A 27,829-nucleotide genomic window follows, 5' to 3' on the forward strand; every position below is an offset into this window, starting at 1 on the left:
AACATGGTTTAGCTTCTACGTCAGACTCCAGCCTGCTTCTCCAGACTGGAGGCATGCTTACTGACATCTACTGAATGAAGTACACTTATTATGGATAAGAACCCAATACAACCGCACTTGAAAAGATCTGAAGTATCCCTTTAAGGAAAAGGTCATAAACAAAAGCAAAGTTACATATGTATCTGTTTGGTAATCCAATTTAAGTACACTATTGTGGCTACAGAAGTGTGAGAATGTGCTCAGGTGCGGCTGGTTACAGAGTTATGGGGCAGCTGTTTGAGTCACAGATGAAATCCAGCTGTTGTTGCCAAAGATTTCTGCCTGGATCCATCTGGATCTGTCTGTCGTCTGGGGTGCAGGTTGATTGTCTGAGCAGAACATAGACTGCATTTCCTTACACAGTGTATCCCTGACTCACATGTCTTTTGTTTAAAGAAATTGTGTCTTTTCTGTCTTTATTCAGATGTAATTCCTAAACCCAATGGGATATTTCTGAGGAGATAAAGGCTGTTTGATTTGCAAGGTGAGTCAAGTCTGTTTTTCTTTATATAAACCAAAATTAGAAGTCACAAATGTGCCTCAAAGGGCTTTACAGTGTGTACAGCATACAGCACCCTCTCTTCTTAGACCTTTGGTTTAAATAAAGAACCCCCCCCCCCAAAAAAAAAACATTTTCATGATTAAACAAAATAAAAGAAACTTTAGGAACAGCAACACAGAAGGGGTCCCTCTTTCCGTCGATGTTGTGTGTACAAAGTAAATAGAAATAACACAAATGAAATTACAGTATTAGAAACAGAGTGACTTTATTAAGTGGATAGATTGTAAACGTGCATGAGGAATATGGATCCACACAACTTAATTACTAACATAAAGTTCAAGAAGGGAGAGGCAAGAGTTCCTCAGAGTTTGCGATAGCTTTCTTGGTTGGAGATTTTGTTTATCCCGGCTTGTCCAGGATGAGGTCATGTTTAAAGAGTCATCGTTTTTCAGCAGGGGAATTTTCTGGGACTTTCAAGTCTCCATTTCGTGACATCGTCTAGGTCTTGTTTGGAATAAGTTGTTAGTATGTTAGTATCCTATTTTCCTAAAAAGCCTGTATAAGGGAAAACTGTTGTCATTACCGGTGCGTTCAAATACGGCAGCCTGGTCAGTGAACCACAGACTCTGGTACTAATGCACAAGGTAACTTACATTGTCTGTATGAGATGTATCGAGCTTTCAACTAACTCTAATGTAAACGCATCTGTGGCAAACATGTAGCTTAGTGAAAAGAGCGATAAAGTCTGAGTAGTGCAGGAGGGAGGGAGGTCAGGGTGGTGGACAGTGCAAACACACACAAGGACTTTCACCCAGAAGATTGGTGTTCATGTCCTGTATAAAAGCAAAAGTCAGCTTGATTTTTTTTCAACCATGCAAAATACTTACTGATGTACATCACGTGACATACTCATCAAGTTACAGTTACAAACATAGTTATTTTAGACCAAACCATAATAATGCGCACACAAAAAAGAGAAGAACGTTGAGAAACATGAGAACATTTCAAGTGTGAATGCTAAAGGTAAATTAGTCGAGTAGTCAAAAAATAGGAAAACACTCAGAAAACAGTCAAAATTGAGCACAATTTAATCTCTAAGGTTAAGCGTTGTCCAAATATGTATTGCGTATATTAAAAGAGCCATCTGAAATCAGCAAACACATTTCACTATAACCAAATTGTATTTTAAATGCCGCTAATATGTTTGGCACTTTGCACTGTGCAATATGACACTTTATCCCTTAAAACATGACGACTCACGAAATAACAATTAACAAAAAACATTTATTGTCCCAATTTTTCTTCATCCAAAAACACACATACTCACGCACTAGCGCCCTCATGCATGCAGGGTGTTTGCAGTACTTTCTAAACTCTTTAATGTTGATTTTATGAATATTAGGCGTTCAGACTCATTAAATTGTCTTCAATTTGAATCAGTTAGGTCTTAATTGCAATAAACATTTTATCTCATTTCATTTATCTATCCTACAATTTTTTGTCAAAATGAGTCGAGCTCTTCTCTGTGAAAGTCCACATTTCTGATGTCCCAGATCTTCAAACCTGCCACTGAATCTAATAGTCTTTTTGTTTTATAGCTGAATTTACCTGTTGGTCAAATGTAGATTAATTTAATTTATTATTCTAATAACCATATTCTCACTAGAGGGTGACACAGGACTGGATTTTCACTCTTGTCCCATCTTGCTCCCAGAAAAAAAAACAAAACTCCTGTCCCATTCCATGTTGAGTTTGCATAAAGAATATAGCCTACATTTTATTAATATTAGAAAAACATTTTCATATATAAAAACTATGAATTCAATCAACGCAACAAGCAAAGTATTATGCTAAAATAACTTCTAACATAAAAGCTGAAACAGCTTTATTGTACATTATTATTTTCAAATATTTTTATAGTTTCTTTTTCATATTTTTATTGCAAATTTTTTATTTCTAGTCTGCAGTTTATTCTTGACTGCTGCAGTAATTTGCCTTAATTTTATTTCCCCTTAATGTGTTGACTGTTTATTGTATGCACCAAATACCAAGGCATATTCTTTGCAAGATGAAAACTTACCTGGTAATGAACCCTATTCTGATTCTGATTATCACTGGTAGAATTATGCTGCAAATAACTGGTGTCGAGTCTGTTAACTTGATGCTTACATATAATGGGAATTTCCATTAACAAGCTTTCTCGAATTAGCATCGCCATAGTATTATCTCAACAAAACGATCCACTTTACTTCACACGCTTAACATAAAATAACGTGTGCTCTCACATATGTTTCCTGTGATGAAAACAAATTAATAGAAACTGACTTACTTCTTATTACCAGCTTGTTATACTTGATAAGTATTGAAATTGACTCACATCCCGTGGAAATCCCATGGGAATCACATGACCAACAGAATTCAGCCTCTAAATCCTACATAGAACCTACCTCTGCACAGGACCCCGTAGCATATACTTTCCTGCAATGTTTAAAATAAGACAAAGATTATTTGCACAAAAATCAGTCTTAAATTTGTTTTAAAATTGTCTTGACAGTTCTTAAAAAAAGCATTGAACTTAAGTTTCTGATACCTGTAGACACCCTGGCATGTTTACTTTCAAACTGACACATACACACATGTCCAGGATTCTCAGAATCTCCCGTGTGCAGAACTAATGTCAAGCCTAAAAAGCACCTCTCTCATTAAGCCAAGAAGGCATCCAGCTAGCGCCAGTGTGTGTGAGTCTACATTTGTGCGTGTTTGTGAAAGACAGAGGGAGAGGAAGAACATCATTCATCCACTGGTTGACTAAATGGCCCGAGCCTGTCTACAATACAATATATTCAATTTATAGGCATCTTCAGAGAGGGGTCAGGGCTTATTAAAAATGTATAAATAGCATGTTGTGTTTACGAGCAGCAGCTTAAAAATGGAATGTTCCTATCACCTGATTATTAATAGGAAGTTAAGTGCGTGCTTTTGTGTGTTTTGAATGTACAAGATATGGGCAAGTTAAATGGAGCATTAACAGACAGAGAGCAGGGTTCCATTACAGATTTGCGCAAAACTTATACGATATTTTCAAGCTTTCGATAAACACAGTCACGAGATCAATGCCACATTCCAAGAAGCATGGCGATGGAAGTTCAAAACATTAGCAGCTTTATTTCTATTGCAGCCACCACACTAACCCTCATTATTTCCAATCCAAGGCATGTTATGCAAACAATAATAGTAACACAAGCCCCTTATATGTGGGAGAGGCCACGTATGAGGGATTTCTGGGAGGTGATAGTCCATGATTTCACAGAGGAATTGTGGATACAGAACTTCCGGATGATCCGCTCAACTTTTGAAGAGTTATGTGATGCAATAACAGCTCTTGTAGCTCCTGCTGCATCATGAGGGAGCCAGTTCCTGCCGTCAAGTGCGCAGCCATTATGTGACCTGTAGAAGAGAAAAAAATGTTTCCATTGCAGTTTTGCCAAATATGGCTTTTTTAAAATTGCCTGAAATATCAAGTAATGCAAGCGTATAAACTTTTTTGTGATAAATGGGAGTTTTTTTCTAAATTGACGTGTTTCCATTAGTTTATTTTATATTCACAATTTCAATTTGCGCAGTTTGAGGGTTAATAGAAACCTGCTAACTGATCTTTCTCCTCAGTGATTGGTACTGGTGGTTTGGTATTTATACGATTATGTTTGCTGATGTGAAGTCTACAGTCATGGGACACCAAAGAGACTCTGTCAGTGTATGAAACACTGTGTTTTCCACTGTCGTCATCAAACAAAAATAAGGCCTGTGTCTGTATCATTTGATTTGATAAACTGAACACGTCACAGTTTTTCACAGAAGTCACTCACTCACACACACACACACACACACACAAGCGAGCGTACAGTACATTAGGTTCTCTCTTGTCTCTTACACACACACACACACACACACACACACACACACAGATTCTCTCACAAGAGGATTAGATAGATTATCTTAGCCTGGAGATTGTTATGGTCTGTATCCTCAATAACTTGCACTTCCTGTTCCCACGGTGACAGTCTCCATGATCAGTGGCCAAGGCCCCCTCGGCTTCTCCCACGACGACTTCTTGCATTTAGACCCAGATAATTAAAGACCATTTTTTTAATTAAGACAGCAGCGAAGCCCTCAAAATGCTCTGAAGTTGCATCGTCCACATTGGGATGCTTCATTCAAGAATATTCGGGTGGCTCAAGTTCCCACCCGGGCCTCAAACGCTGTTATTTAAACCGGCATGACTCGAGGCTTTTGGAAAGTTAACCACAGGGCATAGCAAGTGACAGGAAAGGATTGCAGGGATTTTAGTGTGGTTTGGTGGTGTTATTTTTAGATCTTCAGATGAAATCCTGGCATTTTGTTTAGTTTTCTTTTTAGTGTAAATGAACCCCAAGATCCGTTTTTACAGCTTTGCATAACTACTAGGCAAATACAGTAGAAAATGGTTATTTAAAGGCGCCTTGAAATGGGTGCAACACAATCTTCTCAAAGCAGTCTTTGTATATGCAAGGACTCAAAATGACTCAGTTATGGGAGGGACAGGGTTTTTTTTCCCATTACAAGCGTCACCTACATTTTCCAACATGGGCAAACACTGTGTGTTCTTCAGTGGCCATGATTTAGACGGGCTTATTTTTCCAATAATAAACTATATCAGTGAGGAATGTGAGGCTGTTTCCTTTGGACCCTCACTGCTCCACTTAAGAAGGCGAGGGGTCGAACAGTGGGGGATTATAGGGTGAATCATGAATAGGTCTTTCTTAACCATGTATGTGACTGCTCTGAACATGTGACCAGTGATGCTGCATGCCTGTGTGAATGCTCTTGCTCGTCCTCTGTGATGTGGGACTAGACAGAGTCTAGCCTGTAACAACAATTCTTAAAGGGCAGATAAATACTCAGAAATTCTGAAATAACTTTTAAATGCAGTCATTCCAAGTAGACTGCACACGCAAATGATCACAAAACAGTATTTCAGATTGCATTTTTTTGCCGTAGTCAAATGTTACCATGTTACCACACTAAACTTGGATAGTGAAAAAAGTAAATTTTTTAAAATACAAACATGTCATCCAGTGCTGTTCCTACCATCTTATTTTGTATGCATTTTCAATTTCTACTTCAAAAAACTTGAGTGAAAATGCCAAGAATGCAAAAAACCCCCCCAAAAAAACCCTCAAAATATCACAAAACAAGTTTTAAGGCTTTGATAAAGGATAAATGGGAATAACTGCAATGGAAACAGATTTAGGGAATAAATTAAGACATAATGTTACTGTCATTGCAAAGACCACTGCAAGGTCTCTTTGTCGTCTTTTTATGGCTTTTTAAAACTCTTATATCTGCACACAGGGTTGTTACCAGGGAACTTTTGCATTTGCTTCATTTTTCAGCCCCGGAGGTTGCCAGTTGGTTTCCATCCACCAATTTCTTTAAGAACATTTTTAATTTGCGCATAAAAAATCTGAGTGAAAATGCCTCCCCAAAAATAAAAAAAATAAAAATCTTGGGATATTGCATTAAAAAAATATTAATGGGCAATGAATAAATGAAGACATAACATTACTATTATTGCATAGGCCGCTGCAAGCTCTTTGTTGTCTCTTTATGGCTTTTAAACATCCTATCTGCACTATCCTAACGTCCTATCTGCACACAGGGCTGTTTCCAGAATTCTTTCAAGAGCACAAACCTGATATTAGTTTTGTCAAATCTCCGTTGCCATTATTCAGTGTGCTCAATGCCTAATATTTGTGTAACAGTAGTAAATGGAAAAGTGCATGAATTTGCTTTTTCTTTCACAGATTTTCTGAGAACTGAATCCAAAATGGTGCTAAATTTGAATGGAAACTCAACTATTGTGAGCATGTTAGCATGTTTGCGTTTCCTTTAAAGCAAAACTTGTGCCTCCAAGGGTGAACAGTAATGAAGTATCGAAGCGCATTTTTATGAGCATCTATCATAGACTTCACAAAATAATGGATGTAGCTACCATGACATGAATCATTGGTTTGTGGACTGCCATTTTGTAGTCTTGAATTCAGTATTTCAGCCATTGCCATCTTGGTTTTTGTGGAGCCAGATGGCAATGGCTGGAGCTGTGGAGGAGTGAGGGGTGGATCTGACTCATCGACTATAGTGATGCCTCATAAACAGTCACTCAAGCAGCCCCCCCCCCCTCACACACGCATACACACACACACACAAAAATGCAAAACTTGAGGCCCTAAAAAACAGTAGAGTTATACAAGAGTTAATCCCCCCCATACAGTTGACATGATTGTTAAAATTAGCTGAAGAGACAAAACTTCACTACATTTGAAAAACATGTATTGTACTTTTGACTCAAAAACATATCAAGGTACAAGGTAACTTTATTGTCATTTTTCTTAAATGTAGTTTAAGAAGAACTGAAATTTAAGGTGATCCTAAATCCTAAATCTTGTTACTTTTTACTACTTTAAGAATAGTTTTAAAGAGAGAGGATGGATTTCTTTTCAAAACTGCAAAAGGCCATTCACTGTGTTTATCACGGGAGAAAAAACATTCACAGTAAGCTACTCCTGTTACAGCTGTCTGTCAAGTTCCGAGGGCTTGTTGCTGTTTTTGAACAATTCAGTTTGAACTTCTCGATAGTAATGATGGCTCAGTGAGATAAGATGACAGTTTCTCATCACCAGAGCACCCCTGACTATATCTGAAGTCCATGCTTAAGACTTCAGACATGAAGAAAGCAATGTATCATTTTAATGTTTGCTCTGCTGCTAGCATTGCTGTAGATCAGATCTTTCCATGCTACATTTTGTTCTAATGTACCCATTTAAATGCTCTAGCACTCTTGCAGCTCACACACTGGCGCACATCCAGAGACATTGCTGATGGGCATCTAGTCTCACACATGTTGTTGATTGAACATGTGTTGCACAGTGTCACCAATGGATCAGATTGTGACGTAGACCAGTTGCCCTGTGGCTGCGCAGGATGGCAGGATTGTCAGGGGGGAGCCCTAGCCTTAAATTATAGGCCTGCGTTGGACATCCACAGACGGTAATGAGTGGATAGCCTGAGTCATGCTGTGTCGGCCTCTGCACTTCAGTCACCAGCCATATCCACATGGAAGCTACTGTGACTGAAAAGATCTGTATTTCGTTACACTGTGTAACCACAGAGCGCATCATGTGATACACTACAGAGGAATCTTGTTGAACTTGGATCCTTCCCCTTGAGTGCGACCATCTGTGTCCCCGGAGAGCCAACGTTGACGGCAGAGTGTTCAGTTTCCCAGCAAGGCCCCTAAGAAAAGACTCATCCAGAGCCTCACCTCACATCTGGATGACCCAGAGGTTAGAGGCCAGGGTTGCAGGGATGGTTGGAGGGGGCTGCAGTCTAGATCTCTCTTGTGCTCACATTGTCCCTGGTGCTTTGATGCATTGCATTTTTTGTGCAACTGACCTCACTGGAATATAGTCTTGATAAATTTGGTCTTAGCTTGAGTTTTTAATGTTTGGTGACCTAAATTTAAGGAGCACTTGAATGGAGATGGTCTTGTTAGAATTTTATGAATTTATATATTTTTTGTAAATCACAGTCTCTCCCACAGAATTAAAATCCATAAGTAATTTCCCACTACACAAAAAACCCTACAAACACCTACTAACACCCAGGTTTTAGGTTATATACTGTATGCAATGGGAAATTAGCAATAACAACTGCGTCAAATTACTTTGCAGTAGTCAGTGATGTTTATTGACTCCTTCTCTGATCAACAGTGATGAAAATACAACATGCAAACACGGAAATTGTAGCCCCTTTACCAGCAAGATGCAATGACACGCCACTGAAAACACTGTCTGTCTCTGCTCAGACATCAGTCAAAATTAGTCTGTGCTGAGTTTGAAAGAGAGACTGAATAAGTATGAGAAAAAAAAAGAAATAATCACCATAACATTTTCACTGGTCTCCATGTTGCTCTCTTATTTACCAACCCGGATTATGGCTTGTCTGTAACATCAAATGTGAAATGCAAGTACAAGTACAGTGTGCTGCAGACCTGTGTACAGGTCTGCTGGCAATGGGAAAGGAGTCTATTGCCTGTTTTCAGCAGGTTTTTCTTTGTTAAAAAACTACCCTGCATACATGTGGCTACATTATTTTTTACTTTTGTGTGTGTCCCTGTGTATCAGTCTGTGTTCCTTCTCTAAATTCAGAGATTTTTGCAGGTCTGTGAATGCAGCACATTTTTCCGTTGGATCCGTTGATCCATTTGAAGCTGGATAAATCAATTGATCAGAGAAGCAGCTGTTTGTGAGTAAAGGCAAACTTTTAGACCCCGTACAATTAACAGTTAAGTTTCTCTTTCAGAGAAGAGTGCACCCACTGAACACTCCAGCTAAAAAAAAGATAGAAAATAAAAATGTGGCAGCAGATGTTTTTATTACAAATAAATGAAATAAATGAATGTGAGGGGAACCCGGAATCAGGAGGTGTTGCTGCCTTTGAGTTTTTAAGTGGAGATGGGCTCTAAAAATTTAATTTTGGAATATTTAATTAGTTTAACTCTTCCTGTCTAATTCGGACTTTAAAGACAAAATTAGCTGATTAACAAATGTCTTAAATTGTGCGCAGTGACATTGAGTGTAAATATCCTTGGCTTTGCCTTTTCTCTCTGCTGAGTGCCTCTGACAAATGACTATATTAGGAAATGAATTGCTGGCATTTGGGTCCTTTAATGTTTTTCCTTCCCTTATGACTTCTATAAAACAAAGATTTTATGTGTAACAGCACTTTTAGTATTGTCCCCATTGTCATACACCTTTTTAAAACTGATTTATATTTTATTTTCTTACAGTATACTTGGAAAAATGCATTCATGAAGCATATCTGTAAAGATAGCTTGCTTGGCTTTTTTTATGAGTGCCCGTGTGTTTGGTTAAGAATGCTTGTAGGGTTACAAGATGACAAATTTTTAGAAAAAGCATGCCTCAGAAATAACTGCCAAAACATTATAGCAATCTCTGTTGGCCTGCAGCCAGAGGTCTTACGAGGCAGACTGTCTGTTACTAATCTAAACCAACTGGTGGGAGCCTTGCCCAGCTTAGTGAAATAGCAAGCTAAGGCAGAACAAGCAAAAGGTCCACTGAGAAGACGAAAGAGACAAGTTGTGAGAGACGAAGCGGAGAGGAAGTTTCTGAAATAGTGAGCGGCGAAAGTACACGAGAGGAGGGTGGAGTGAATAAATGGGTGAGTTGTGAGACGGGGGATGGGGCTCCTAGGATGTGACTCAGACTCCCTGTCAAAACCAGCGGGGAGGGGACCTGATGAGAAAAGGGATAGAACGGAGGAGAGCAGGGGTGGAGTGGGGGAAAGAAAACCCGGCCCCTCTTACACCACCCCGACTCTTCAGCATTCAGCGTCAGCAAAAACCCTAATGTGATCAAGATGGAAGTTGTCTTTGGACTTCTCACCACTCCCCGGCTTTCTGCCTGCCTTTGGGGGCTTCACTACCATTCCGACACTTTTACAGCGAAGACTGGAGTCCAGAAAACAGCTTGCAGAAACCTAGACTAAGGACTGTGTACAATATAAAACGGATGTCAAGTCACTTGGAAAGAGATGGATTCATATTTCCCAAACAAGGATGCATTTCTCTCTGTGGATGAATGAAAAGACAACTCGCAAAAAATCTCTGGATAGCTGTACTCGAGGCATTTACTGGATCTATATCCTATTTGTTGGATTATCACCTGGTGTTTAATTACTGAACATACAGCTGCTGGATTATACTTTAAAACACTGTGCTATCACTAGAGAATTTACAAGGAGTAAACATTTTTACTCCAGTGTCAAATCTCTCAAACGTATTGAGGTGTTATTCTGCTGTCAGTTTGAAAGCCAGTGGAAGGAATAACTTCTTTGGGACATTCTTTGTAACCTTTAATAACCAGACGCAGGTTCATGCCAGAGGTTGCAGATGGTAGTTGGTACCATCCGGCTCTTTTGAGGAAACAAAAGGTGAAAAAGTGGAGAAAAAAAGTTTGATATAACCTAAACTGCTTGAACAAATTAGATCTGTGGAAAAGTTGACTCTTCTAACATAATGACAAGTTACAAGTCTCTAGTTTTCAGTCGCTCTACATATACTCTTCCTATTCTTTTTTTAATATACCAGATGTTCAGCTTGAATCGTGTACACTCTGCTCAAGTGTTCCTTTACTGCTGTACATTCTGACCTTGAACAACAGAATCAACTTAAAAAGGACTAGTATAGAGTGTGGTTTGATTCATGTAATTGACATCACAGTATGCATTATGAAAACGTTGGCTTATGGAGACCCAGAGACTGTCATTTGCAGATTTAGCTGTCTTTAGTGACATCATTCTCATTTTTGTGGGTTCATGGGTAGATGCAGACCAGTTTTGCACAGTTAATGTGTGTTGAATTTGACAAACTGGCTGGGTTAACAGTTCACCATGAAAAGATGTTGGAAAGTATACAAGGGGCGTTTACATTTATCATGATGATTATCTCGATGTTTGAGAATGCAGGCAGCTTTGTTGGCTTTATTCCTGAAGGCTTCTTTGTTTAACAACTGTCAAAAACAACTGGTCCAGATCAAGATCAGTCACTGTAGTCAGCATGCTGTAATGTGAACTTTGGAACGCCTCAGCTTGAGAAGATAATCCCAAGTTAGATCAGCATAATTTGAGATCCTGTCATTTTTTTACAGATGCAGCAGAGTTTACACTTCCCAAGAAACTAGGGTTAGGGTTAGGGTTGCAACATGCATTTTGCAGTATAATTACACCCCTCTGCTCGAAGTGTTTACTTTAAAAATGAAATATTATTAACTATATTGTCATCTGCACATTCAGTAACTAAACTCAAAACTCAAAAGCACTGGCTGTTTCTTATTCCTATTTCTCTTCTCAATTGCCGCAGATCCCGTTCTCCATTTTTGCCTGGCATCAAAAGCAGCTCTATGGGATAGCGCCGGCTGTCCACCATGCCAGTAGCCATACGAAAAAGAAGTTGGGAGGAGCACGTGACTCATGCTTCAGGATTACAATACAGCTATGATGATCTGGACCTGGTCTGCTGTCATGGGGTGGACAGCGAGGGGCCTTGGATGGGAGCAGGGGCTTCCAAACACGGTCGACGGACGAGGTGCGCTTCCATGCCAGAGTGCTGCCACCAACTGGCTACAGAGGATCTGGCTCAGACACCTGAGGTGGCAGTGAGTGACAGTGCTGGAGCAGAGCGGTTGAAGGTCATGGAAAGCGCTGTAAAAGTTCCAATGAGTTTTCAGGAGGGATCAGGACATGGCTCTCAGGAGTTGGTGGATGCTGATACTCAAAAAGTCCAAAAGTCCCCTGAATCAGAGCTTATCCAAGACATTGGGAATTCTGGAGAATTTGACTCAAACAGTGGGACGTCCAGGGGAAATATTTGTTTTGCAACTGATAGCAGCAATCACAGCGAGAGAACAATCAATAGTGAATGTGAAGTTGGCACAGAGAGCAGCCAGAGACACGGCATCTGCAATGACGATAATGTCTTTAAAAGTCCACATATCTCACGTGAAGAGCAACAATGCATCTCTATCTCTTCAAACAATGGGCCTCCACTGTCTGAATGTGCTGGTGAACAGCCTGGCAACCCTCCAAATCATCCGGAAACAAAAGAGAGCCATACAGAGGGTTACAGCAGACCTCCTGAAATCTCTGAGGCCACACTGAACCAGCCCTCAGCTGCAGAACTGGAACCTCAAACTTTCCCTCCAGATGCAGAGGAAGAGGAGACTTCCACCTCTGACCTTACTGATGCAAGTGTAACCTTACCTGCTCTGCACAGTTCAGTTAATATGATGGAGGGCGGTGATGAGCTGTCACAGGGTAACAAAACTGTGGAACCAGTTATGACTTTAGTGGTAGATGACGCATGTGACAAAGGAGTTACTGAGAGCTGGAGCGCAGATTCTGCTGACAAGCTGGATGGATTAAATGACCCAGAAAATGAAAATACAGGATTTAAACATCACTCAAGAGACATTCAAGGAGGAGAGCAGGATCATCATGGCCGCGCTGTGGTGTTGGATCAGGCTCATGGTTGTGAAATATCCCACCAGACATTGTTGGAACAGCAGAATGTTGAAATGACAGCTATGAACAGGCCTCAGGGAGAGGAAAGTGCACAAGCAGACAGCGACGAGAACGCATCAGAAGTCAGGTATGGGCCAATCACATCGTCTGATAAATGTATCAAAGGTCTGTGTTGCTCTTTGACAATTAAGAGCAACGTGTCATCTGAAAAACTGGATACTGGATATTCAGAAGGCAACCCCACACAGACAAACATCACTCAGTGTGCAGCTCAGCTTGCGGAAACGACGACTTCCATAAGTCAACTTACGGAAAACACTGACGAAGGCTCAGCGTCCAAAGCTTTCTGTGAGGATCAAGAAATATCCCAGCAGTTGGAAAATAGTTGTTCAAAACTGGATACTATCCCAGAAGTCAGCCACGTTGAGCCGGATGACACCCCCGGACTAGATCCTCAAAAGAACACCTCAGATTTTACCCCAAATCCACATGTTCAGCATATGGATAACAAACATGCAGTGACTGAACAGCATACTGAAATCCTGCCAGCATGCTCTGCAGAGGTCAATGATGAGCTCTTACCACAGGGACTCCATGGCAACCAAGCCTCTGGTTGTTACCTCAGTGAGTCACCTGCCCTGGAGGTGGCAGATGGTCAGAGGGAACAGCTCAGGCTAGGAGACACAGTCTCTGCAATGGAGGCTGCACACGCCATTATTTACAGTGACACACAACTTGCCAGTCCACTTTTAGATGGAACAAATGGAGATCAAAAAGAGGACAACAGTGTCAAAGTGCGCATGAGAAAGGTAAGACTGTGTTAGATATAGATGTGGAAGGAATGCAGTTGATCATAATTGATGTTAAGTTGATTTCTGTCATTGTTTCTGTTTAGAAATCACAACTCTGGCACCTCAGCATGTCAAAATGAAACTTAAAATGAACTGACACCTACTGGGCATATACGGCCAACAAATGATTTTTGTCCCACACTCTGGCAAGAGTCTCGGAAAACAATGACTTCACTCTCACATGCTTACAGATCTGTGAGTGGGGGGATCTGTGAAATGTTTTACTCTTTCTCAACTGCTCATTGCAAAACAAGGTCCTATAAGGGCATGGAGGCTGTGAACACAGAGGGGGCTGGAAGCTCATGTAATCTCTGGGTTGAAAGGCTTAAACTGCTCTCTCTTGAAAATATTGTATGTTTTTTACAATTGACATGCTTGTCGGGTACAGCAAAGAGCCAGAAATTTGATAAGCACTTCATAGATTTGGGCTTGTTGGAACAAAGCAACAGTCCCAGAACGGATGCAGTATTTATTCACTATTAGTAGTTGCAGTGTAGGGCTTTTTGGAATGACAACAAGAAATCCATTATTTACAACTCAGGGCGCATTAAGCAGGCATGTTGTTTAGACAAGTACCATATTGTGGAAAGTTGGATTCTTGTGATACATTCTAGGTGAGGACCATCAGCAGCTTGTGAACAGCCACTCTTACGGAGTTTAATATCCTAAAATCCTATGCTTGAGTTGTTTTCAAGGCTGTGTTTTTGCAAAGGTTCGGTGTGCTGTTCTTGAACATTAGAGAGTGCAGAGGTCCGAAAGAACAATGAAACTTGTATTCCTAAAGAAATAAAATTGTGTTCAAAAAGACCTGGCTGTAGACATCTAGGTTAAGTTCTGCTAATAGGCACTATGATGTTTTGCATTAAATATTAGTATAAAATAAACAAGATCTGTTATTTTCTGAGCTGCGTTCCTGTGATAGGATATCAAGAACAATGTGTTACAGTGAAGAATGCAACGTGGCGATTGATAGTAGCCTATTGGTCAGTGTGTGGGACGTTCTGATGCCCATGGTTTATATTATGAGAAAATGCGCTGCACTGGTGATGATGAACAGTACTATTTGGTCATGTTCAGTTGCAGACTGTTTTGAACTTGCTCCAAAGTATTTTCAGTGTAGTTGCTCTCTATATATCAACGCAGGTAAGGGGTGATGTCATCCTGTTGCTAGTGCTCATTTCAACAACCCCCTTTCCAAAGTAGAATAAGATAAATGTCTTTCGACCTTAAAGGGATACTTTGCCAATTTTCAACTGGCTTTGTATCATAACAATGTGGGCAGTATGTGTAAAAGAGCTGTGGTACATTCCTTCCATCTAACCAGTGCCTAGATATCCCTGCTTATTTGCTGGATAACAAAATGTGTCATCCGATGGATTTTTGATGGCTCTCGGACTGTTTCTCAAACTGTCGTTATTTGGAGTATACCTGCCACCGCAGATACAAAGACAGATGCACACCTCTCTCTCTCTCTCTCTCTCTCTCTCTCTCTCTCTCTCTCTCTCTCTCTCTCTCTCTCTCTCCCAATCTCAATCTCAGATCAAACTGTAAAACTAGGCAGTGTTAATCAAATATAACCAAGATCCTGTATCTATAGGGCCTTGTCCTGTTTGGCTGTAATATGAGAATTTGTGAACAGGTAGTGGGCGCCATACAGTTTTATGTATAAGCTTTTAAAAAAAAGGAGAGATTATATATTAAAACTAGGCAGCGCTGATCATATATGGGCCTAGACTGTTTTACAGAGTTGTCTATTTCTTGCCTAAAATATTTGACACGTTTTAGTGCACTGTTTTGCTGTAATTCAAGATCATTTGTTAAGACCATATTGTTTTTGGATAGGTAGGTCTGAAGGATTGAAATACTCCTTTACGTAGGAAGTGTGTCATGAGCAATGATTCTGAGTCGTTCTGAGAGTAACATATGCAACCAGTCAGTGTTTGCATGATGTGTCATACTGACACTCTGGTTGTATCTGTGTTTGTTAAATGCCTATGAGTTGGGTAATCCATCCAATTTTTCATAAATTATTACTGCATTATTTTAACATAAATTCTGCAAAGACACTTCTGAGGCCCTCTTAGTCATGACCAACGTTGAAGTCACTCCATCAGCTGCCAAAAACGAGAGATCACATTCTAGCACCAGGACATGGAAAACCACTGCTGCATTTATTAGCATTGGCTCTACTTTCATTCTTAGGATGACTTTCAACCTTTGGATTAAATATCCCAAAAAAGTGGACCCTGGCACTCCAGCAGAGGAGTTCAGCCATAAAGTGGAAGGCGCCAGGGCAATTCATTTGCCATATGGTGATGACTCGCCTCCTCTTTGACAGCACCACAGGGCTTTCACCATGGGGTGTATGTACATGCTCAGTGCAGCCAGTTCACTAAGAAAATGTGCTTTAGGGAAAGTCATGAAAATAGAAAAGAAATTAGGCAGCAAAAACTCAACATTATACAAACATTACCATCCCCAGAGTAGGAGACATACTGTATTTAGCATAGAGAGAAGAGAAGAGACAAAGTTCTTGAATGGCATGAAGGAAATGACAGAACTGATGTTATTATCTGTTAGCGGACAATGCCAACAGCAACCTGGAATTATCTCTGACAAGATATTGTACTAACAAATGATTATGTCCCCAGTGAACCGTGTTGTTGTTCCAGATTCACTTTGTAAAATGAACCCGTCTGGTTTGCATAATGGCCTCAGATTAACCTGATAGTGGGCTTTGTTACTGTGTTTATTTGTTTTAGCAACAAGGATTTATTCCGACCTCAGGGCCAAACTGGCTCAACTGTCGTTTATGTGACAACATCATCATCTCAGTGCTCTCTCTGTCTCCTTATCTGCCTTTAATCATTCAAAATTCTTTTCTTTTGGTCACTTTCTATGAATAAGATATCTGAATGAATATATGTGCAGTAATTTGATGCATCATGATCTAAACACTATGTTTTGTGCAGCAAAATAAGAGTCTCTGATGCAGCTGTCAGTCATGTCAATCACTGCTCATGAACTGTGGTCAAACTAGGCAGTGCACCAAGTATGAATCAAGATTCTGTTACTCCAAATGTTTCTGAATCACATTTTAGTGTACTGTTGAGCTGTAAAATGAGAAACAGTCGAGCCAAAACCAGCACTGGCATTTTTAAGAATTCACTGCACATGATGGAAAGCAACCGACCCAAGATGAGTAGGCTCTAAAGCAGTGGTCTTTCATGTCAGTCGCAGCTCATAAACTGTCAGACTAGGCAACACTGATCAAATATGAATCACGTTTCTATCACTGTGTTGCCTACTTCTCACCTCAGATGTGTACAGAAACATTTTTTGTGTACCATTTAGCTGTGATGAAATGAGAAATTTTGTGACCCTGTCACCATTTTTCTGAAACAGTCTAGCGAAAACCAAGCACCGCCCCATGCTTTGTTACAAGCTTTTTTCATTTAACAATTAAACAGTCCACTAAAATATGTTTCTTTAAACATTTGAGATGAGAAATAGGCAATGTAATAACAGAATCTTGATTCATATTTGATCACGGCTGCCTAGTTTGACAGTTTGACCCAGTTCAGGAGCAGTGATTGAGATTAGGCTTGGGAGGTATGTGATATTTCATACCATATGTATGTATTATTTCGTACCACCCTGAAGTTTCCATCACATGCAGTAATGCCATTACAAGTGTTATAAGGCAACAAGGCAGGCAGAGGAATAAGATCGTTTTGTTTTTTTTTTACAGACTGTCTTATGTACTGTTGTGTGAATATAGTGACACGTTTAGCAAATATGACAAAAAATTATTTTTTGTGAAAGGCAACTCCAGCTTTATAGTAGAAAATACTACTACATACTTTATTGGACAGGTCTGAAAAATGAGAGAGGGGATTTGAAAAAGAGAGCTAGGAAAGAGGAAGGAGGGGTCAAAAAGTTCAAACAGTGTGGGAACTGTCTCCCATCTCAAAAAACAGGAAGTGGAGAGGAATGTAACAGAAACCTCAAAAGATGGGAAAGAGAGAAAAGAAATCTTCTGAGAACACCCAAACCACCAGAATGCCCCCGAAAAAAACATTTGCCTCTGTGAGGCGCCTGACATTGCACTGCACTTGTTTTTTACTCCGCTGTTTTGTGGTTGTTATTGCCATCCAGAGCCAGATGCTTTTGTTCATTCAGCGAGGCCTCGTAAAGATGTCATTGTTTTAGCACGATACAATGTTTCATTGTGATACTTTGCCAAGGAGACAGAACGTGGTGATGTGCGCTGCCACTAGCCGGGAATGCCAATGAATGCATCAACGTGAGACACATTTCCATGACACACATAGCTCCCAATGTGGATTTGCTCTCTCAGCAAAGCCAATAGGAACTGCTTTTGACAGGCTAATTGGGCTCTAACTGGAAAATAAATGTAAGAGCAAGTCATAAGACGCTATTAGGGCTGGAGCAGGGAGCCAGGCGCAGAGCTGCAGCTTGTTTATCCTGATGCAGATTCTATCTAGGATCCATAAACCTGACAAGCTCACAAATTAGCATTACTCACAGCTCATATGAATGTTGACATCTGCACACACCCATTGTAAACTTAACTATAACAAGATCGAGCCACATTCACCACTTCACAGAGAACCCTTTGAAACCATGAGCAACATCACTTTTCTTGTGCTGCTGTGAGACGCCGTGCACAAGCAAATTAATGCGATTTCTTCCGAAAACATGGTGAAAAAGGCAATGAGGAAAAGTTCCACAAATTGCAAGAATTTAGTAGATTTAGAAATGTATTTTAAAATAGCTAGGGAAAAATGTTAAGCTAAAAAAAGAAAAAAAAAAGAAAGGGAAAAATTGTATTTATAACGATCTTAAGTACACATCTAATTATGTTACAAAATTATTATAATATTTTAAGTACTTTTGCCAGATCATTTCTTCTTTTTTTAACTTTCTTCTTTTTTTAATATACACATATTTTAAAATTAGTTTTTACTGATTTTTCATGTGATTTTATTGTACTTTCCACAATTTTTTGCTAATTTTTGGGTCATTTCCTTTTCTTTGCTAATTGCCTTCTTCCAATGTTTTTTAAGAAATCAAGCCAATTTACTCTGGTTTCAAAGGATCAAAACATATCCTACATAAAACAATACACATCACACCTAAGAACAGACAGCACATGAAAACCAGGCTCACACTTGCATGTTAACATGTCTCGAAACCTTTTTGTACCTACATACAATGCCAGTGTCTGTGTGTCCCATGAGCTCACCCTCATAAAGTGTTTAACAGCGTCTGTTAGTGGAGATTATAACAAGGTTTGTTTGGGACTAATGAGCTGGCCGTGTGATGTCATTTCTTGGGGTTCTTGTTGAAGAGACAGAGAGCCACACCCGGAGCTGGAATAAAAGACAGGCAGAAGGAAATGAAAACATACAATGTGCAAAGAACTCCAGAAAGACTTTTTTTTTTAAATGTGAAACAACAGTTTATATTGCACAACAGAATTGAGGGATAGCAAACTCATTGGTAGGTGGAGTGTGGATTGCATGTTATTTAGCTTGTCCTACTGGAGACACGCCACCTGAGGTCAGTGTGAGACTTGTTATCACTGTGTTGGACTGGTTAATTGAGCAATGCAAATTAGAGAACTGAGGGGAAAGTGTTTCAGCTCTTTAAGTCATAATGGACACAATGGACCAGAGATGATGCAAAAAAGATAAACATTAAATGCTCAGGGTGTGTGAGGAAAGGCAAAGGAAACAAACCACACTATTTTAGGTTCAACAGGGAGGACACAGAGGGTAAAGTGTCAGGATTAGTTATCAGCTGTTGAAAAGGAAGAGGAAGGGCAAGTAAAGAGCAGGAAAGACAGATGAGCATAATTTAAAGAACAGAGCCTCTCGGATCTTTCAGCATGAATGCAAAGAACCGAGTCAGTTTGGCATTAAATGTTTAGAGAACGCTAAACAAGCATACACATTAGGTTTGATGTAATTGACAGTTATTGAAAATACTGTTTTGGTATTTAATAATATGTTGGTGATACATTATGGATCAATATCACTTAAGATGTCTTGACATAGATAAAAGTAAAGCCAGTAGCTGTAGGGTGGCTTGCGATGTGCTCATTCTTGTGTGCACATCTTGGACCACGCGCAGAATATTATTACTCTGGAGTCATACGTTTGTCCTCTGCTGCTATGTTTCTCTTACCCACAATGCTGCTGACCTATGGTCTCACCATACGACATCACATTTCCCTCAATGTCGTCAGCTACCCCGGGGTGGTGTTACTCTCAATAATTAATAATTAAGACCTTACATTGAAAGCAGTACATTTTTTAAGTACCTTTGGGACACATTTTTATCCTACTTTTTGGGTTGTTTTTTTTTTACACATTTTAACACCTTATTTATCACATTTTCAATGACTAAATGAACTTCAATCATCATGAATTTATAACTTAAACATATACAATAACATATCAGTTAAACTGACCCTGAGACGGTTACAATAATGAAGTGGTTTATGTACCTGAACCTGACCACATGTTCCCCACAGTGCTGTGGAAACATAAAGTGTAAATGTTTTCTCAACATAATGATGTACAAATGTAACGCGTCAATGGTTTACAGAAATGCACATGGCCAACATTTTTTTCTCCTTCTTCTTCTCTGATTTAGCTCGAACTGGAATGACTGCAGACAGATATGATCTTAATTACTGACTTATCTAGTTATTAGGGGTAAGATAAATGAACTTAAAATGCCCTTTGCTCAGATTAAGTAAGAAGCTCGAAAGCTGATGGTTTAGTTTGTTCAGGTAATTTCCTTTAGACAGTTTAGAGTATGCCATCCCCAAACAATACCGGGCATCAGTCCACCAACCCTTCAATTAACCCTTTGAAACCTGAATCACCATTAAGACAGCTTTGATTTAAACCATTGAAACCATTGGCTTAATTTCTTTTTGAGACATGGAAGAAGGGCAATGAGCAACTTGGCAAAAAATGTCCTGCAAATTGCAAGAAATTGATAAGGTGACAAGAAAAAAAAGAAAAGCGAAAAAAGAGAACTACATATATTTATTATAATTCTATATTAAAATTATATTACAGAAATACAGTATATATATATATATATATATATATATATATATATATATATATAGCACTTTTTTCAGGCCATTTTGTTTTTGTTTTGTTTTTTACTTTTTTTTTTTTTTTTTTTTTTACAAACTTTTGGGTAATTTTTCCTGTAACTTTTACTTATTTCTTGCAATTTCTTTGTATCATTTCTTGCAAAGCTGGTCATTGCCTTCTTATGTTCCTCAAAGAAATCAGGCCAAATTGCACATGTTTCAAAGCATAAATGGACGACTTCCTGGGTCATAGAATGGAAATGGAAATTGTTTCCCATGAGGACTCATAAATAATGCGCTATAACGGTTTGTCCCGCTATGTTTATGAGCTCAGGGCAATATTAATATTTATCTCTGGTTTGTCTCTTTTTTTTCAGCGTGAACACGCTCGTCTGGACTCTATGGTGCTGCTGCTGATGAAACTGGACCAGTTGGACCAGGAAATTGAGAATGCCCTCAGTGCCACCTCCTCTATGGACAGCACTCCGACCCTCCATAGACGACAACTCCTGGTACACACCTGCATGTTACCTTTCCACTGCAGCCAAAACAAATCTGTATTTAAACTTTCTGCAGGTTTAAGTGATGTATTCAGACATTGGATCCAGAAACAGCCTTTATTCCTTCACTCATTCATGTCCTCCCTCAGCTACAGTAGTCTTATCTGTCCTTAAGTTGCCATTATGAGGCACAGCAATATCTATAGACACTGGGTGTAGTGTGCTTTGCATTTGCAGTGCAAATATGCTCTTTATCAGCCTTGAAGAAATACTGACATATCTTAGAAAAACACTGCTCTTTACTCAACAATTTAATGTCTACATCGTCATCTTTGTCTTTTATGTGTGCAGGAGTCTGATTTAGGATCTGTGCCAGCAGCATCACCAAATCCACCTCATCCACATGCTCCTGCTGCCTCCTCCTCGGCTCCTGCACCAGCTCTCGGAGCAAAGCCTAAGAGCGGGGTGAGTCAGGAGCTCTGCATCACACCAATGTACATTAAAACCATAATCAGCAAGTTATGAGGTGACACATCTGGGAAGATTGCACTTTCCACACCACACATATCAACAGTATAATTGCTCTGGGACCAATTAAGACAATGCCCAACACACACACCCATACTCCATCTACCGCTATCACACCTCACCATCACTCTGTGCTTCCTTTTTGGCTTCCTTTACTTTTCTTTTCTTTTTTGCGTTTCATTTAAACTTAAATGGTCATGTTTGTGTGTCTCTATTTCGAGACTATGAATGGTATTTTTGCAATATTTACAGTTCCTCAGACGATCTTAGATTCAGAGGAATTCTAAGAATGATAAACTGATAAAACTAGAGCTCCAAATCAACTGAATGATTTTAAGACCTCAAAATATTAATTGTACATAGTTGTGGCTGTTTTGGTTTCTGGTTTCTCTCATTTTGTCTTTTTTTCAGTTTTTTTAGTTTTTCCTTTTTTTTCTCTTTCTACAGGTACAAAAGTTTAAATAAAAACAGCAAACACAGAGGTCACACACAAATACACACTTGTAGTGAATCCCCCAATTGTAGGAATGTCCCCCAGCACTTAGGGCTTAGCCAAGCAGACGTTAAAACTCTATAATTAGCTTGGTCCAAAGATCTAGACCCCTTTGCCTCAACAAAGGGGTCAAAAGGGGGGTCGGGGGGTGAAAAGCCAGGGCAGGGGGAGGACACGCTTCAAGTGAGACGTGCGTATTAGAACCTCTTGCTTGCTCACTTAATGACTTTGTCAGCCTTGCTGTGCTCTTGCTTCAGAATGAGGTCAAAGTGAACAAGGCCAGGAGCCAGAGGGCTGAGCACTCAAGCAAGCTTTTACAACTGTTTGAATGGAAATGTAAAAAATAAATGTTGGAATAGGCTGTTTTATTTTGGCATCAGTGAGCAAAATTCCCGTAATAAACTTAATGAGATCCAACAGCTCACTCATGATTAAACTTTTTGAGAGTGGGTGCTGAATCCTCAAAGTAGATATCAGTTCAGCAAATATCAGGACAGCACTCCAATTACAACTTTTTTGTTGCCATTCATATAGTATACATATTTTTTTTAAATTTCTTTTCATATGTAAATACATATGAATTGACAAATTACTGTGATTCTGTGCCTTGATAAAATGTTGGCTCCCCCTGCTGGGATGCATTGTTAATGTTTTGATGTGGTGACTTATAATTGAAGTGCCATCCTGATCTTTACCGCATAATAAACTCTGAACAAAGAAAAAAGAAGGGGTGGGCAGTAGCTTTATAGATGCACCCCCAGTTAGCGGCTGCAGCAACAGGAATATAGCCAGTTCAAACCCCAGTTGTTGGCGACTGGACAGCCTTGACTCCCTGTTGGATAAGCATCTTTCTGTTGCTGCCTTAACACAGGTCAGACCCGGCACTGCTGCTGGCCACCAGCCTGCCGTGACAGCTGACACAGGGGTTTATGCTGGCCGAATCATGCTGCTACAACCACCAACCTTAGGTTCATCTCTGAGCTGCTGGGCATGGAGGGAGGTGGAGAGACTGCTGGGTGGCTTGCTAGCTACTTATAATCTGAATTCTTGTCTGATAAACAGAGAGGGCAAGAAGGGGCTTAGTACAGTAAAACATCAGTAAATAAATCAATGTATGGGAAACACTGGATTACTGTATGAAGCATGTGCATATGCTGTGTATTTTCAAATTCTGCTGTTTTTTTTTTTTTTTTTTTTTTTTAACCTTTACCAGATTTCTGCCAACCCCAGTTTTAACTGATTTTAAACACTTTTTTTTTTTAGTAATGCATAATACAATAACCCTAAATGCCGAAACGGGATGTTTCTGTGACAAAACAGTTCTCTTATCTAGCGAGAACAAAACATTGCAACCAGTGGAAACATCAGGATTGCTTGACGAAAAGGATGTCTCACATTCTTAAATTATCTCTCCTAATTCCTTGTTGGCAGCTTTGTCTTGTTGCGGGTCACAACTCCTCTGCCGCCTCAATGGAAAGATCTATTTTACTCATGTGTGACAGTAACTTTAGGGATCACAGAGCAACGTGCTCCATGATGTGTGATGTATTATGTCTGTGGACAACTGTTTCCACAACCTCCATTCCTGCAGTAACCCAAGGTAACTGGCTAAGCTTGAGTAAACAGTGCTTTCACTGCGCCTAATAGGAGGCTTTTTACAGTGGAGGCCCCGCGGGTGATTGATTGAAGGCCAAAGAGATGATGGCTCAGTGAAGGGGATTCTCACTGGTTAATAGTTGAAGGGACTGTTGAGTCCTTTCAGACTGAAAGTGTTGGGACGCCCACCTAATCTTTTTAGCAAGACAATACAAATCCTTTAAATGATGTCAACACGGGGCAGATGTGAGGAAGAACCAGAGCTTATCTTTTAATCCAACCAGACATCACAGCTGTGTTTTACAAGATGACAACACATAAATAATAAAATAGATTTTTTTATTATATAAAAATAATACTCAGTTCTAAGTGAGGGGGAAGGTACAATGCAAAGGTTTTTATACCATAAATTTTCCAAGAGCAAATGTCTAACCTTTGTTTCACCTTTTTATGTGGGTGGGATCTAATGTTATAAGTGAAATAATATCATCCTTACTCCCAATACAAACCCTTGAGCTTGAGCATCTGTCCCTTTGCCTCTAGACGTCCAAAGTGCCATTTTTAAGGGGCATATTGTATTTTGTTATGTTGTGAAGGCTATTATCAACAAAACATTAAGCAATTAAAAAAAATTGAGCTATAGCTAAAATTATACAGTTAAGACAGTGGCCACTTGGAATTCAATGTTTGTCTACACTCAGTGTTATGGTATGGTGGTTTGAGTGGACAAAAAGGATGAAAAAGATCCATATTTCAACAATAATTTATCCCATTTTATATTCCAAGTCAATAACATTATTTTGCACATTATATGAAATACAATTTTATTTTTATATTATTCCACTTTTAATTGAAAAGAAGGGAGCTCCAAAGTCAGCTCAAGTTACACTGTAACATTCATAATTTCCTCACGATTGAACTGTCATTTATGAAATTTTAAAGGATTCCTGTTGAGGATGACCCTGACTGTATCCCTGTCAAATTTCAGGCAATTTTACTGCACAGTTTATTAAAAATTTAAACAGAAAATCAGCTCAAATGACATTATAACTTTAATGATTTTGTCTTATTGATTTATCATAATATCAGTTTGTTGTAAGATTCCCTGTGACATTCTGTTTGATAATGGGTCGCAATAACTCAAAAGGTTATTCTGTAAATTAAGTTGTTGTGTTGTTTCTTGCAATATTGTGTCTTGTTTCCCTTTTTACCGTAACTTTTTAACTTGTATAGATTATACAAGGAGTGACTATATTACCAAGACTGTACACAATACAACAAACACAACACAAACTACAGCCTCACATTTTTGATCGGTTAAATCAATAATTCTCAGACAGTGTTGACAAAAGCTAAACATTACAAGGCTCAGGATGGAAGGATTTATTGTTGGGTGTTTGGGTCATATTAAACTGTAAGATCTCCCTTTTACTCTTGTTAATTATACACCCATTTACTGAAAATACACACAACCATGTGCCGTCTATTGTATGTTTAAAAAAAGCCAAATCCTGGATTTTATCTGTGTATATAAATATAAATAAAATATATATATATATATATATATTATATATATATGTGTGTATATATAATTTGTCTAAAACTATAATGCCAGCTAATGAACCGCATAGCTTTTTCACCAGCATTTGTTTGCATATGTTGCTTCCAACGTGTCTTGACATCGATCCTAACAATGAGGTATTTGCAAGTTTACACAGGACAGCAAACAACATTTATCTTTTTGGCAAGGCAAGAGTGAGGGCAACCTGTTTTTAAGGTCATGTCAACACAGAAATTGCAACTGTAAACAATCCTGTAATTTATGAGCATTTATTTGTGTGTGTTTGTCTGTGTGTGTGTGTGTGTGTGTGTGTGTGTGTGTGTGTGTGTGTGTGTGTGTGTGTGTTTTGATATAGGTTATGCTTGTAGAGGCAGTGTGAGTCGCAGGCTGTTTATCACTGTGCATTTGCATTCCTTCCATTTTATGCTGGATTATGCAAGGGCTAACTGCTGTTTGTGTTCTTCCTGTCCCCCCGACACCTCCTGGCACTCAGTGTAACACTTTGGTGTGACTGTACAGAGCACATACTCGTGCTGTTCTGTCTTTTATGTAAGAGTGATAAATGTGAGGTGGTGGTATGTGGCTGTGTACGCTGGTGATGAGTGGACATTGACTTGGCATGGACAGTATCATTCAGTCCCTACAGTGGATAAGGCACTGGGTTCAAGTGAATGCATTGTTGGCTCCTTGCTATTGGCGGCTATTGTTAGCCTTCAGCAGGTGGCTGTTATTCTTGCGTCGAATGTGGGGCTAACATGTAGCGGATGTTGTGCCACAGCAGGTGTTTTTTTCTCATGGTGGAACTGCTATTCTTTGCCCCATAGTGTTTTTGTTGGCAGGTTTTTAAGACTTGCTTAGTATAGCAGGTGTCTTGCAATGTTATTTGACCTGCATTGTTGTGTTGCAACAGGTGGCTTTATTTGGTTTATAAACTGATGTGTATCCATGGATTTGACTAGATATTATATTTAGGGATACAACTAATTTTCACAACTGATTAATATGTGTATTATTTTCTCAATTAATCAGTTAAGGGTTTGCAGTCAAAAATGTAAAATAGATTAAACTGCCAAAGCTCAAGGTGATATCGTAAAACATCTTGTTTTGTCTGACTAAGGGCATGACAGCCAGTGAGCATCTATCACCCTACACTGTAAATAATTTTACTGTAAAATTACAGTAAAGAGCTGGCAGCAATATACCTTAATTTATCATATTCATGCTGTGAAATGGCTTTACAGCCTAATACTGTAAAACAGAAATAAGGTATATTTTTGTATTTCTACAATATACAGTAAAATACTGGCAGCACAGATGCCAGCAACACAGTTATTTTACAGTATCCATACTGTTAAACGTTTTGCAATCTATTACTGTAAAAATGAAACACAGCATATTTCTTTGCCAACCACAGGGCTACATGGGAAAACATCCCTGCAGGGTAATGCTAATTTTACTGCTTCCTCCCTCTGCCCATGCTGGCCTCTTTGTGCGTAATTACAGGGTTACGAGAATGGTGTTCCTCAGATGCAGACCATTATATCAACATTACCAAAATAAATTGACAAAATACGCCCATGAATAGGTTAATTGTTTGAGCTATTCAAATTTCCTCCTCACTGATAAATTACATTAAAACTAGCTAGGTGGCTGGTTAAAATGTTTTAGATGTATGTAGATATACTACATTTTACAACAGTTACATTCTTATAAGTTTTGCCTTTCTGTAATATTTTTGTTTCCCTATCAACATAATAGTGCTACATTTATGAGTATAGTCACATTTATGAATGTAGCACTTGCATACACCAGGTATTATGTGAAGGCAGGATATTAAACCTTTGAAACCTGGAGCAACATAACTTATCTTGTGCTGCTTTCTGATGCCTTTTACAAGTATTTCATCCTTTGAACTTCAAACAAATTGGTGAAATTTAAGAAATGCACAAACTGCAACTACTAGATTTTGCTTTCTTCTCTTTTTTTTAAAGAAATCGAGCCAGCTTGCTCAGCTTCAGCTTACAGTTATGAAGCTTTAAGTGGAGGTAAAATTAATTGTTTAATAACACTGCAATGGCGGCTCCAAAGAGGAAGTGTTTGGAAGAGAGGAGGAGAATATTTCAAGCAGCCTTGATGAAAACAGAGCCGAACGACACTCAGCCGAGCACAAGTGTTATTGTCTACTTAAGCAACGCCAGTGAAGTCTCCACAAACCTGATGAGGGACTGGCCCTTACTGTGTGTAAGAGTTGTGCTGAAGACTTAAAGTGCCAGTTCTAGTGCGACTCCTTTGTACAGTGTAGCTTTGGCTGACAATAGTCAACAATAAATAATCTTCTGATTAAGAATAAACCTGCCACACTGCTGTATATGAACCATGTAATCAATTAATTGTATCAACTCTAATTGTACTTTCTCAGTAGCTGGGTTTCCATCACAGATTTGCCCAAAACTTAAGCGGTATTTTCGAAATTTTGATAA

At 39.2% G+C, this 27,829-nt stretch overlaps 1 protein-coding gene across 1 annotated transcript in view; it reads left to right on the forward strand.

Annotated features, from left to right (window-relative positions):
* Nucleotides 1-9,950: 9,950 nt before the first annotated feature.
* dlc1 (DLC1 Rho GTPase activating protein) overlaps nt 9,951-27,829 on the forward strand; it is a 113,640-nt gene continuing 95,761 nt past the window's right edge. Inside the window, exons 1-4 of the mRNA XM_042484897.1 lie at nt 9,951-10,591; nt 11,520-13,488; nt 21,049-21,183; nt 21,523-21,636. Coding sequence (XP_042340831.1) covers nt 11,584-13,488; nt 21,049-21,183; nt 21,523-21,636 — 2,154 coding nt within the window. The 5' untranslated portion in view covers nt 9,951-10,591; nt 11,520-11,583. The remainder of the gene's footprint in view (nt 10,592-11,519; nt 13,489-21,048; nt 21,184-21,522; nt 21,637-27,829) is intronic.

The sequence above is a fragment of the Plectropomus leopardus genome, chromosome 4 (genome assembly GCF_008729295.1).
Source record: "Plectropomus leopardus isolate mb chromosome 4, YSFRI_Pleo_2.0, whole genome shotgun sequence".
In the NCBI taxonomy this organism is placed as follows: domain Eukaryota; kingdom Metazoa; phylum Chordata; class Actinopteri; order Perciformes; family Serranidae; genus Plectropomus; species Plectropomus leopardus.